Source organism: Bufo gargarizans, chromosome 2 (assembly GCF_014858855.1).
Source record: "Bufo gargarizans isolate SCDJY-AF-19 chromosome 2, ASM1485885v1, whole genome shotgun sequence".
Taxonomy (NCBI): Eukaryota; Metazoa; Chordata; class Amphibia; order Anura; family Bufonidae; genus Bufo; species Bufo gargarizans.
In genome coordinates, this window is record NC_058081.1 from 662,139,175 (window position 1) to 662,152,146 (window position 12,972).

A 12,972-nucleotide genomic window follows, 5' to 3' on the forward strand; every position below is an offset into this window, starting at 1 on the left:
GTCCAAGCTGGACACATGGCATGAACTGGCGCCTTGGAGGTGCTGGCCTGCCCTGCCGCCAGCATTTTGTCAGAGCGTGTTTTTAGTGCTGCTGGTGGCATATTAACTGATAAGCGTATCCGCCTGTCAACTGAAAATGCTGGCCCGTTGACTTTTATAAAAATGAAAAAGGCCTGGATTTCTTCTGACTGCTCTACTCCACCAGAGGAAAGTGGCTGAACGTGGCTTTTATGGTGTATTAAATACACTGTATTCCCATGCACCCCTTCCACCACTAAAAAGGGTATATGGTTCAATCTCCCTTTTCTTGTCTTCCTCCTCCTCCTCCATCATACCAACATGCTTATTAGACTGCCCTCGCTCCTAATGTTTTTAAGAGTCAGCTCAGCAGCAGGCCCTCACCCATATTGTTTAAGAGGGTTACCAGCAGGCCCTCGCCCATAATGTTTTTGAGGGTCACCAGCAGGCCCTCGCCCATATTGTTTTAGAGGTTCAGATTAGCAGCAGGCACTGGCCCCTTATGTTTTAAAGGGTCAGCTCAGCAGCAGACCCTCACCCCTAATGTTTGAGATGGTCAGCTCAGTAGCAGAACCTCACCCCTAATGTTTTAGAGGGTCAGATCAGCAGCAGACCCTCGTCCCTAATGTTTAAAATGGTCAGATCAGCAGCAGGCACTCGCCCCTAATGTTTTAGATGGTCAGATCAGCAGCAGGTACTCGCCCCTAATGTTTTAGAAGGTCAGATCAGCAGCAGGCCCTCATCCCTAATGTTATACAGTAGGTGGTCAGATCAGCAGCAGGCACTCACCCCTAATGTTTTAGAGGGACAGCTCAGCAGCAGACCTTCACCCCTAATGTTTTAGATGGTCAGATAAGCAGCAGGCCACCGCCCCTAATATTTTAGATAGTCATATCAGCAGGCCCTTGCTCCAATAGTTTTTGAGTGTCACCAGCAGGCCATCAATCATAATTTTTCAAGGGTGTGTATGATGCCCTCTTTTATGTGTAATAAAGGGTGTATTGTAGTGTCGGTTCCTTGTAATTTTTGGCAGCCCTTTCACTTAGTGCATAGGCTTTATGAGTGTAGGAGTCCCACTACCTGAACAATTGTACCACAACGTGAATGAGGCCCTCCTTTATGTGATATACAGATTGTATCAGAGTGCCTCTTCCTTGTAATTTTTGGCAGCACTTGCACTCTATATACAAGTAAATATACAGGAAAGAATTTTTCCTAACAATTTTTCCTCTAAAATCTATTTTATCTTCGGTTTTGTGCGTATTATTGTCAGTCTGTAAAATTGGCGTACTAGAAGATCCAGCGGTCATGATCCATATCGGAACCAATGACAAAGTTAGAGGTAGGTGGAGAGTTCTTAAAAATTATTTCAGGGATTTAGGTCAAAAGCTTAGGGCAAGGACATCAAAGGTAGTATTTTCCGAAATACTGCCTGTACCACGGGCCACACAAGAAAGGCAGCGGGAGATTAGAGAGATTAACAAGTGGCTCAAGAACTGGTGTAGTAAGGAGGGGTTTGGGTTCCTGGAGAACTGGGACGACTTCTCTATCAGCTACAGGCTCTATCTGTCACGGCCATAGTCATGGTCGTGACTCCTGAACCGCAGGCTGTTGCCTGCGGTTTGGTTTGGTTGTTCAACCACAGGTGAGGGCCGCTAGTATGTTGCCTCACTTGTGGTTGCCGCGGGCAACAAGTTGTTTTGTATTGTCGCAGTATAGCAGCCTGAGCTGGTGCTAGGCAGCTTGCTGCAATGTGCATGCGGTTGCAAATGGCAACCTGTCTGTTAAGTGTGTCTTTTGTATGTATGGTGTGCACAGGGTTTTAGTTATGTGTGCACGTTACCCTTTAAGTGGCTGTCTTCCCTTCCCTGGTGTGAGAAGGGTTAATTCCCTTCCTAGTCTGTGAGCACTGGGTGTGTCTGCGTGGGTGTGGCTACATGGGCTATTTAAGCCTCAGTTAAGACCTGATGTCTGAGGGGTACTCCAGCCTTGTAGTAAGCTGAAGGCACCCTCCTGGTCTCTAATACCATCTGCCAGTGAGGGCCACCCTTGTGGTCATAAAATGTGATACACGATGTTCTGAAGATGTGTTTGTGTTATGTTTGTTTATTGCACCTTATGGTCCTGGGTTCCTGTGTGATGTGTGTTGTGTGCTGTGTCCCTTGTTGTGGATAGCAGCACTTGCACATGGGTTCCAGGCTTAGTGTCTGTGGCAGGTAAATGTTGTGTTTGTGGCATGTACCTGCCATTGCCATAAGTTGTATATGTTTCCCCTTCCTTGCAGCTTGGCCAGTGAGACTCCTGTTCCTCCGCATCAAGAAGGAACAGGTCATCTTACCCTGCTCCTAGTTTAGGGCCACCCTGAGGGCTAGCAGAGACTTCAAGGTTCCGGAATATGAGCCCTCCTACCATCAGGGTCGGCTCATACAGCTAGGAGTCAGGGTCAGATTAGGGATGCGATTAGGAGGTGACCTGCTCCCTAATTCTGTCATCCTGGTCGAGTAGCGACCACCATCTTCTGTCATCGCACGGCTGAGGGTTTTCCCCATCCTCAGCCGTGACACTATCATAGGGACGGGCTGCACCTCAATGGGGAAGGGGCAGCTGTGTTGGGGAGAAAGATGGCTAGAAGGTTGGAGGAGTGTTTAAACTAGGGAATGGGGAGGAAAATTACATTATAGAAGGGGAAGCTAGTGCAGATAGAGAACGGGGGCAAGGTAGTGGGACTGGGGGAGGAATGGAAGGAGGGACTAGAACAGTTCAGAAGGAAAGATGTAGGGTAAAAAATATACATAAACCTCTCAAATGTATGTATACTAATGCCAGAAGCCTGACTAATAAAACTGGGGAGCTGAAATTAGTGATGTGTGAGGAGAACTATGACATAGTGGGAATAACTGAGACATGGCTGGATGATAGCTATGACCGGGCAGTTAATGTACAAGGTTACAATCTGTTTAGAAAGGATCGTCAAAACTGGAGAGGGGGAGGGGTCTGCCTTTATGTAAAGTCTTGTCTAAAGCCCACAGTCCGAGAAGATATAAGTGAGGGACATGAACATGTGGAGTCACTGTAGGTAGAGATACATGGAGATAAAAACTATAATAAATTACTAATAGGAGTTTACTATAAACCACCTAATATACCAGAGTCCACAGTAAATCTACTACTAAACGAGATGGACAACGAGGGAAATCATAATGAGGTGGTTATTATGGGGGGGAAACTGAACTGAAACTTGTATATCTCATAAAGGAAACAGGTTCTTGGCAATAACCAAAGACAATTTACTCTCCCAACTGGTTCAGGACCCAACTAGAAGGATGGCCATACTGGACTTAGTATTAACCAATAGGCTTGACAGAACAACAAACATGCAGGTTGGGGGACACCTGGGAAATAGTGACCATAAAGTAGTAACCTTCCAATTATCATTCAATAGAGCGTTTCTACAGGGAGGAACAAAAATATCAAACTTCAGAAAGAGCTAAATTTAGCCAACTAATAGAGACCATAGGCCTAACTAACTGGGACAAAGTCCTCAAAAGTAAAAATACAGCCACAAAATGGGATATCTTTAAAAGCATCCTAAAATCATTGTGAAAGGTACATACCATATGGGAATAAAAGGTTAAGGAACAAAAATAAACCAATGTGGATAAATAGAACTGTAAAGAAAGCAATAAATGACAAAAAGAAAGTATATAAATCACTAAAACAGGAGGGTAGCACGGAAGCACTGAAAAACTATAAGGAAAAAAATAGAACATGTAAAAAACTAATAAAAGCGGCCAAACTAGAGACCGAAAGATTAATTGGCAAAGAGAGTAAAACTAACCCTAAAATATTCTTCAATTATATAAATGTTAAAAAGTATAAATCTGAAGGAGTAATGAGGGGGGAGTCGCAGAGCGACGAGGAGAAAGCAAAGCTGTTAAATATTTTTTTCCCCAATGTATTCATTGAGGAAAATAAACTGTCAGATGAAATGCTAAATGTAAAAATAAATTCCCCATTAAAAGTGTCCTGTCTGACCCAGGAAGAAGTACAACAGCGACTTAAAAAGATTAAAATAGACAAATCGCCAGGACCGGATGGCATACACCCCCGTATCCTAAGGGAATTAAGTAATGTCATAGCCAGACCTTTATTTCTGATATTTGCAGACTCTATACTGACAGGGAATATACTGACGGGGAATGGCGCATAGCAAATGTGGTGCCAATATTTAAAAAGGGTCCTAAAAACAGACCCCGGAAACTATAGGCCGGTAAGTTTAGCATCTGTTGTGGGTAAACTGTTTGAAGGTTTTCTAAGAGATGCTATCTTAGAGCATCTCAATGGAAATAAGCAAATAATGCCATATCAGCATAACTTCATGAGGGATCGGTCATGCCAAACTAATTTAATCAGTTTCTATGATGAGGTAAGTTCTAGACTTGACAGCGGTGAATCAATGGATGTCGTATATCTGGACTTCTCAAAAGCATTTGACACTGTACCACATAAAAGGTTAGTATATAAAATGAGAATGCTCGGACTGGGAGAAAACGTCTGTAAGTGGGTAAGTAACTGACTGAGTCATAGAAAACAGAGGGTGGTTATTAACGGTAGACACTCAGATTGGGTCACTGTCATTAGTGGAATACCTCAGGGGTCAGTATTGGGCCCTATTCTCTTCAATATATTTATTAATGATCTTGTAGAAGGCTTACATAGTAAAATATCAATTTTCGCAGATAACACTAAACATTAACATTAACACTGATGAGGACAGTATACTACTACAGAAGGATCTGGATAGATTGCAGGATTGGGCAGATAACTTGCAGACAAAGTTTAACACTGACAAATGTAAAGTTATGCACATGGGAAGGAATAATGCAAGTCACCCGCACATACTAAATGGTAAAACACTCGATAACAGTGACATGGAAAATAAATTTTAATAAACAGCAAACTAAGCTGCAAAAACCAGTGTCAGGCAGCTGCTGCCAAGGCAAATAAGATAATGGGTTGCATCAAAAGGGGCATAGATGCCCGTGATAAGAACATAGTCCTACCACTTTACAAATCGATAGTCAGACCACACATGGAGTACTCGGTAGAGCACCTGAGCTTACTGAGGTGTTCTACTCGAGCACCCGAACACTTTGGTGCTCGACCAACATTTAAAAGCTGAGTGAGGGTTTTTTCTTTCTTTCATACAGCCTATTGCTCTCCTGGTTCTCTAGAATGAAGGATCGCTAAGGGCTCATGCACACGCTTCCGTTCGTTGTTTTTTTTGTTTTTTTTGCGGACCGTATGTGGAACCATTCACTTCAATGGGGCTGTAGAAAATACAGAAGTTACTCCATGTGCATTCCATTTCCATTTGTTCGCATGGCCTTTCTGCAAAAAAGTAGTGCATGCCCCATTATTGTCCGCAAATCATGGTCCAAGGCCCCATTCAAGTCAATGGGTCCGCAAAAAATACGGAACGTACACTAAACACATCCGTATGTCATCCATATTTCATCCATATTTTTCAGATCCATACTGTAGAAATGCTATGCCTAGCCCTTATTGCTCATGTGTTTGGTGATTAATAAGTTACTGTTTCTGTATATAATCTGCAAAAAACGGATCACATACGGAAACCACACGGATATGTTTTGTGCAATAATAGAATGGAAGAGGACTTAAATCAGAGGAAAAAAAATCAGATACGAAACAACGGATCAGTGAAAAACGGACTACAAAACAAAAGTACCATTACATTCAGGTGAGCTAGCCTTACAAGGCACTGTGCGTGGTTTACCAGTGAAGTTTCTGTCGACGAACTCTCTTTAATGTCACCTAATGTTAGCTAATTTTTCAGGATAAATTTGATTTTCTGCGAAGCCGAATTTCATCATTTTTCACAGTAGCGAATTGATTTAACCTGAAATTGTGTAAAAAACTAAATTAATACTTACCTGATCCATTTGCTCGCAACGGGCTGGCTGCCACCATCTTGCTTGAAGATCTTAGACGAAATCCTGTGTGTGGTGACGCATGACTATCACCACGCTGGACCTCTGCGAGCAAATGCATCAGGTATTATTTTTGTTTGTTTCTTTTAAATTGTACACTCTATTATTAATCTCAGATGCATCTGAGAGGTACTATGAAGGGGGAGGGGGGGGGGGGAGTGCGCAATCACCACTCCCTGTCATTGCACCCACTACTTACAAAGAAATGCGCTTGGTAACAAAGTAATTCACCACAAAGCAATTTTTTTTGTAAAATTCTACTTCTGATGTTTTTTTTTTTCTAGAATTGTTCAGTCCTAGTTAACAATGTCTGTGCTTCTTCTTAAAAATACAGAAAATATGAAGCTTTGGTTTTAGGTTGCATTTATTTACCATTGATGATAGTTCTGTTTGGATGATACTGGTGAGAATTTCATCTATACAATCATGGAGTGCCGACCTTGCCAGGTGATCATCAACAAAATCTCTCACCATCCTTCTGAGTACATGAGCGGATAGATCTCTCAAGATTTCAATTAGCAGTTCATCAAGAAGAGACATTGAGTGGGACCCTGACGATCTTCTGTAATTACTGTGGTGGAAAAATAACTCATCTCAATGTACAGTTTACTGCATGTTATAACAATTTGTTAGAATGACTGTAATCACTGCTAAACTACAAGTACATTACTAAATTACAGTACAACATTGTAATATACATAATATATATATATATATATATATATATATATATATAGATACTCCAAAAAACCACCATATTTTCAGTGAGAATGGAGTGCCAGCGTCTGAAGAGGCGATCCACCAACTAAACGCAATAAATAAAAAAAATCACACGGCACATCCAAAGCAAGGCGTGTGTTTATTCACCATAAAGCAATGTTCCAGTCCTCTCAAAAGGTCCCACTGAGAGGACTGAAACGTCGCTTTCTGCTGAATAAACACATGCCTTGCTTTGGATGTGCCGTGGGATTTTTTTCTTTATATTCAGTGCCTTGCAAAAGTATTCACCCCTCTTGACTTTTGTTTTGGTGCCTCACAATCCGGAATTAACAAGGATTTGCATAATTTAATTTACAGAACATGCCCACAACTTTGAAGATTATTTTTTTTTTTTATTGTGAAGCAAACAACAAATAGGACAAAATAACAGAAACAGTCAATGTGCATAACTCTTCACCCCCCTAAAGTCAATACGTTGTAGAGCCACCTTTTGCGGCAATTACCGCTCCAACTCGCTTTGGATAAGTCTCTATGAGCTTGCCACATCTTACCACTGGGATTTTTGCCCATTCCTTCTTGCAAAACTGCTCCAGCTCCTTCAAGTTGGAAGGTTATGCTTGTGAACAGCAATCTTTAAGTCTGACCACAGATTTTCTATTGGATTGAGATCTGGGCTTTGACTAGGCCATTCCAACACATTTACATGTTTCCCCTTAAACGATTCAAGTGTTGCTTTAGCAGTGTGTTTGGGGTCATTGTCCTGCTGGAAGGTGAACCTCCGTCCTAGCCTCAGATCACGCACAGAGGGGTACAGGTTTTGCTCAATAATATCCCTGCATTTAGCACCATCCATCTTTCCCTAAACTCTGACCAGTTTCCCAGTCCCGGCTGCTGAAAAACAGCCTTTGGGTGATGAGTTGGGTTTGCTCCAGACAGAGCGTTTTCTTTGATGGCCAAAAAGTTCAATTTTGGTCTCATGAGACCAGAGCACCTTCCTCCATACATTTTGGGAATCTCCCACATGCCTTTTTGCAAACTCACAACGTGCCTTTTTGTTTTTAGCTGAAAGTCTGGCCACTCTGCCATAAAGCCCAAATCTATGGAGTGTACGGCTTATTGTCGTCCTATGAACAGATACTCCAGTCTCTGCTGTGGAACTCTGCAGCTCCTCCAGGGTTACCTTAGGTCTCTGTGCTGCCTCTCTGATTAATGTCCTCCTTGTCCGGTCCGTGAGTTTTGGTGGGCGGCCGTCTCTTGGCAGGTTTGCTTTTGTGCAATGTTCTTTCCATTTGGTTATGATAGATTTGATGGTGCTCCTGCGGATCATCAAAGATTTGGATATTTTCTATAACCTAACCCTAACTTGTACTTCTCAACAACATTGTCCCTTACTTGTTTGGAGAGTTCCTTGGTCTTTATGGCAGTGTTTGGTTAGTGATACCTCTTAGGTGTTGCAGCCTCTGGGGCCTTTCAAAAAAGGTGTGTATATGTAATGACAGATCATGTGACACTTAGATTGCACACAGGTGGACATCATTTCACTAATTATGTGACTTCTGAAGGTAATTGGTTGCACCAGAGCTTTTTATGGGCTTCCTAACAAAGGGGGTGAATACATATGCACATGCCAATTTTATGTTTTTTATTTCTAAATAATAGTTTTATTTTAATATTTTTATCATTTCACTTCACCAACTTAGACTATTGTGTTCCGATCCATCATATAAAATTCTTATTAATAAAACATTGAACTTAAGGCTGTAATGTAACAAAACATGAAAAAAGTCAAGGGGGGGGGGGGTTGTGAATACTTTTGCAATGCACTGTGTGTGTATATATATATATATATATATATATATATATATTTCGTAGGGATCTGCCCCAGTGATAGCCTTCAGGTAAGGGCACAGCAGCCTTTTTTGTAAAGCAACAGTTGTCTTTTATTCTTGACAAATTAAGGAAGTAAATAGCAGTGACCATTTTGCTCCAGCCAGTCTAAAGAAACAATAAAGTCCTGTATCTATAGAATAACACAGGTATGGTATTGCACAGTGCTTTGTTCTCAGTCTTTCAGGCATTGCAACTCCAGATTGGCCTCTGATCCCACACAGCCCTCCACAGAGCTCTACTGTCAGAGAGGGGAAAATCACCACCACCTGACACAGATGGCTGTTTTGTATGCCAATCAAAACCCAGCCTGGAATGTGGGGAGTAGTCACCCACCCAGCACTATAACTACTCCCAGTAAAAGCCATCCCACACTAGCAGTGGCGTAATTTGAGGTCTATGGGCCCTAGTGCAAACTTTACCCCCACCTCCATGAACCCGCAACCCCATTACCCCGCCCCCTCCCCCGCCACTCGCTCTTCATATATATCATTTGGCCCCCACCCAGACTATATATATTTCACTTGGCCCCCACCCAGACTATATATATTTAATTTTGCACCACCCAGGCTACCTGCACACGTTGCAGATTACGTCTGTTTTTTCTCCACAGATTCTCATATTGAAAAAACGCAGCGTATTACAGTACCAGCAAAGCGTATAAGATGCTTCTGGGACTGTATGTTGGAGGGGCTGATGTTATTTACATGAGAATGTACGTTGGAGGGTCTGATATTATTTACATGGGACTGTATGTTGGAGGAGCTGACAGAAGGGAACTGAAAATGTTATTTACATGGGACTGTATTGGAGGGGCTGATCTTAAAGGAGTTGTATCATTTTAGACAATGCGGGCATATCTCTAGGATATACCCCCATTGTCTGATAGGTGCAGGTCTCACCTCTGGGACCTGCACCTATTTTGTAAACAAAGCCATAAAAGGCACGGAGGGCATACCGTGCATGCACAGCCGCCCTCCATTCATTTCTGTCAGCTCAATAGAAATGAATAGAGGGCGGCTGTGCATGTGCGGGGTGCCCTCCGTGACTTTCATGGCTCCGTTTATAAGATAGGTGTGGGTCTGAGAGATATGCCCCCATTGTCTGAAATGATACAACCCCTTTAATTATATGGCACTGTATTTTTTTTATAATGTCCATATATATATATATATATCTGCTATGCAGTATTGCAGCACAGCCTTCTGTTGCTGGCTGCCATAATGTGTTTCACCAGCACCTCACCTGCTGGCTGCACATTATTTATATCTCTCCACTCTATTCTAAATAAACAAAATGTCAACAACCTACTTCCACTGACAGACCTGAAATACTGGCTCCTACTTCACCGAGGCCAGGTACCTTGGTGGCACGTATGTACCATCAACGATGGTCCCTTGTGCCTTCCTACAATATATATACCGTATCGCCCTATAAGACGCACCGGCCCATAAGATGCACCTAGGTTTTTGGGGAGGAAAATAAGAAAAAATTTTTTTTTAACCAAAAGGTGTGCTGTGTGTTTGGTGGGTTTGGAACTAATGGTGGTCTGTGGATGGCACTATTACTGGGGATCTGTGGATGTCTGACACTGTTATGGGGGGGATCTGTGGATGACGGACACTGTTATGGGGGGATCTGTGGATGACTGACACTGTTATGTGGGGATCTGTGGATGACTGACACTGTTATGGGGGGGATCTGTGGCTGACACTGTTACAGGGGGGGGATCTGTGGCTGACACTGTTACAGGGGGGATCTGTGGATGGCACTGTTACAGGGGGGATCTGTGGATGGCACTGTTATGGGCTGGGGGAGATCTGTGGGTGGCACTGTTATATATGTGCCATCCCCAGACCCCCCAGCCCATAACAGTGCCATGCACAGACCCCCCCAGCCCATAACAGTGCCATTCACAGATCCCCCCCCCTGTAACAGTGCCATCCACAGATCGCAATCCGAACCCCCCCCCACCCGCCGCCGCCATACAAATATAAGATGTCATATTGAATTAATAGTTATTAAACATGCCCCCCAACTCCTATTACTACCTTACATCCTAATCGCTTCTGTAAAATTCAGGCAGGCCGGCCAGGCTGCCGGCGCGTCTCACTGTCGTCACTTGCCTGCGCCACCTACTTCATTCATAAAGTAGGCGGCGCAGGCACGTGACACGAGTTACGCTGCTGCCCGCCCGGCCTGCCTGAATTCTACAGCAGCGATTAGGATGTAAGGTAGTAATAGGAGTTGGGGGGCATGTTTAATAACTATTAATTCAATATTACATCTTATATTTGTATGGCGGCGGGCGGGGGGGGGTTTGGATTGCGATCTGTGGATGGCACTGTTACAGGGGGGGGGGATCTGTGAATGGCACTGTTATGGGCTGGGGGGGTCTGTGCATGGCACTATTATGGGCCCCCAGCTCCTCCCAGTCCCTCCCCGAGTCCCCGCTCTGCTCGTACATCGCAGCTTGCGATGTAAAACTGGCAGCATTCGCCCCATAAGACGCAGGGGCATTTCTCCCCCATTTTGGGGGAAGAAAAAGTGCGTCTTATGGGGCGAAAAATACGGTATATACTGTGTGTTTATATATATATATATATACTGTAATCTGTAGCAAATTTACTTCCAATATGTGAAAGTATTAACCAGGAGGGAGGTTGCATTATGTGGTGAAAGAAATATTTTCGACCATCATTTTGAAACCTGCCATATTGAATTCAGCTTAGGGTTTTTACAGTGCAAAAGGGGTCATGTGATATACCAGTCTTGCCTAGAATTTATTCAGAAACACACTGTCAGTTTTTACCTATTTCTACCTGTTTAGCAGTTAAGCAAGGTCCAAGTTTCTAAAGTGCTTTATATGATGGGTTTGAAGGGTCCACCATTCTGCCAGATGCAATGGTTAAACGTTTAATTAAGTCTTTGTGAACACACTGAAGAACCACAGGTAATTCTTCTTTACAGAACCATGGGACTTATCATTTAAAGTGAGCCATATTGCGTATTAGACATGCCAGGACCTCTGTAGAGGAAGAGAGATACTCTCCATATCCATCATCTGCTGTGGCTGATGGATAAGCTGCTTGAGAGACCGCCTCCTATTCGGATGCCAACTGCCTTTACTCAATCCAGTGTTTGCTCTATCTCAGGGGTCAGCAACCACCGGCATTCCAGCTGTTGTTAAACTACAACTCCCAGAATGTTCTACTCAATTCTAGGCTTTTTTTTTTTTTTAACAGCTGAGCAAGTATGCATGCTGGGAATTGTAGTTTCATAACATCTGGAGTGCCGGGGGTTGCTGACTCCTGCTCTGTCTTATGTTCAGAAAACAATTCAAGGTAAATGAAGTTGATGTTTTGGATAAACATATTGTTTGGAGAAGAAAAAGGCAGTTGGTATCCAAATATGGTCCAAATTATAATGATAAGTGACTGGATCAATCTGGTTTAGTTCCAGGAAAGGTCCAATGAGTTGTGGAGCAAATTTGTATGATGACATACTGTAGTAGTGTTTCGTGTGGACAGCCATACTTTGTCTCCAGGATCTAACACAGAACCTGGACAGCAATTCTTACAAACCTCAGACAAGATATCCCAAAGAGAGTAATGGGAAAATGTCCAAAGACACAAAAGTTGACTTTCCCATAGACTTAGAAACATGGTATCTGTGCATAAATTGAGCCCCAGGTAATAGGCCCAGCTGTTTGTCTTGTTGAACACTGGACTTAGTGTGGAGAAGTTCTTCAATCACCTGATTACCTTAAACAGTCCATTAATTAATCTGGGAATAGTAAGCAGAGGAGAAGTCCAAGGAGATCTTTTTGAATTTGCACAAGGCTCTGTATAACTTAGAGACTGTTTGCCCCAATCTGTAATTGATATATTGTGGCAAACTATTAATACTGAGAAACTCCTTGATAAATATCTGTGCAAGTTTGAAAGTTGAAGGCAATCCAGACAAATGAATTAAATTAGCTATTGTAGAAAAAACAATTTACAGCCACCATGACAGTGAAATCACTTGATCCAACTGAAATCTCTGTCCAGAGCTTCATAATGATGGGCAAAGGCTGAAGAAGGCCCATAGGCATCTGTCTGTAGAGTTTAAACTAACCACATATCGTACAAGGAGAAGCAAACTTCTTCACATCTTGTCTCTTTGGAATGAAATGGAAGAGACACTAAGGATTGTCTTCTTGGTTATGGTCAGAATGCAAGCTAGTCCTATGATGTTTGCCAGATCTTCAGCAAGAGAGTCAGATGAGTGAAAAGATTTAAAGAGAAACCTGCTCTTCAGGTATTTTTAGGAAGCCTTAACTTGCTTTTGG

At 42.8% G+C, this 12,972-nt stretch overlaps 1 protein-coding gene across 4 annotated transcripts in view; it reads right to left on the bottom strand.

Annotated features, from left to right (window-relative positions):
• The window catches only part of LOC122926925, a 125,153-nt gene that overhangs the window by 19,594 nt on the left and 92,587 nt on the right, over nucleotides 1-12,972 (bottom strand). For all 4 annotated transcript variants that reach the window (XM_044278443.1, XM_044278444.1, XM_044278445.1 and 1 more), the window contains exon 8: nucleotides 6,405-6,603. In XM_044278443.1, the coding sequence (XP_044134378.1) occupies nucleotides 6,405-6,603 (199 nt within the window). The remainder of the gene's footprint in view (nucleotides 1-6,404; nucleotides 6,604-12,972) is intronic.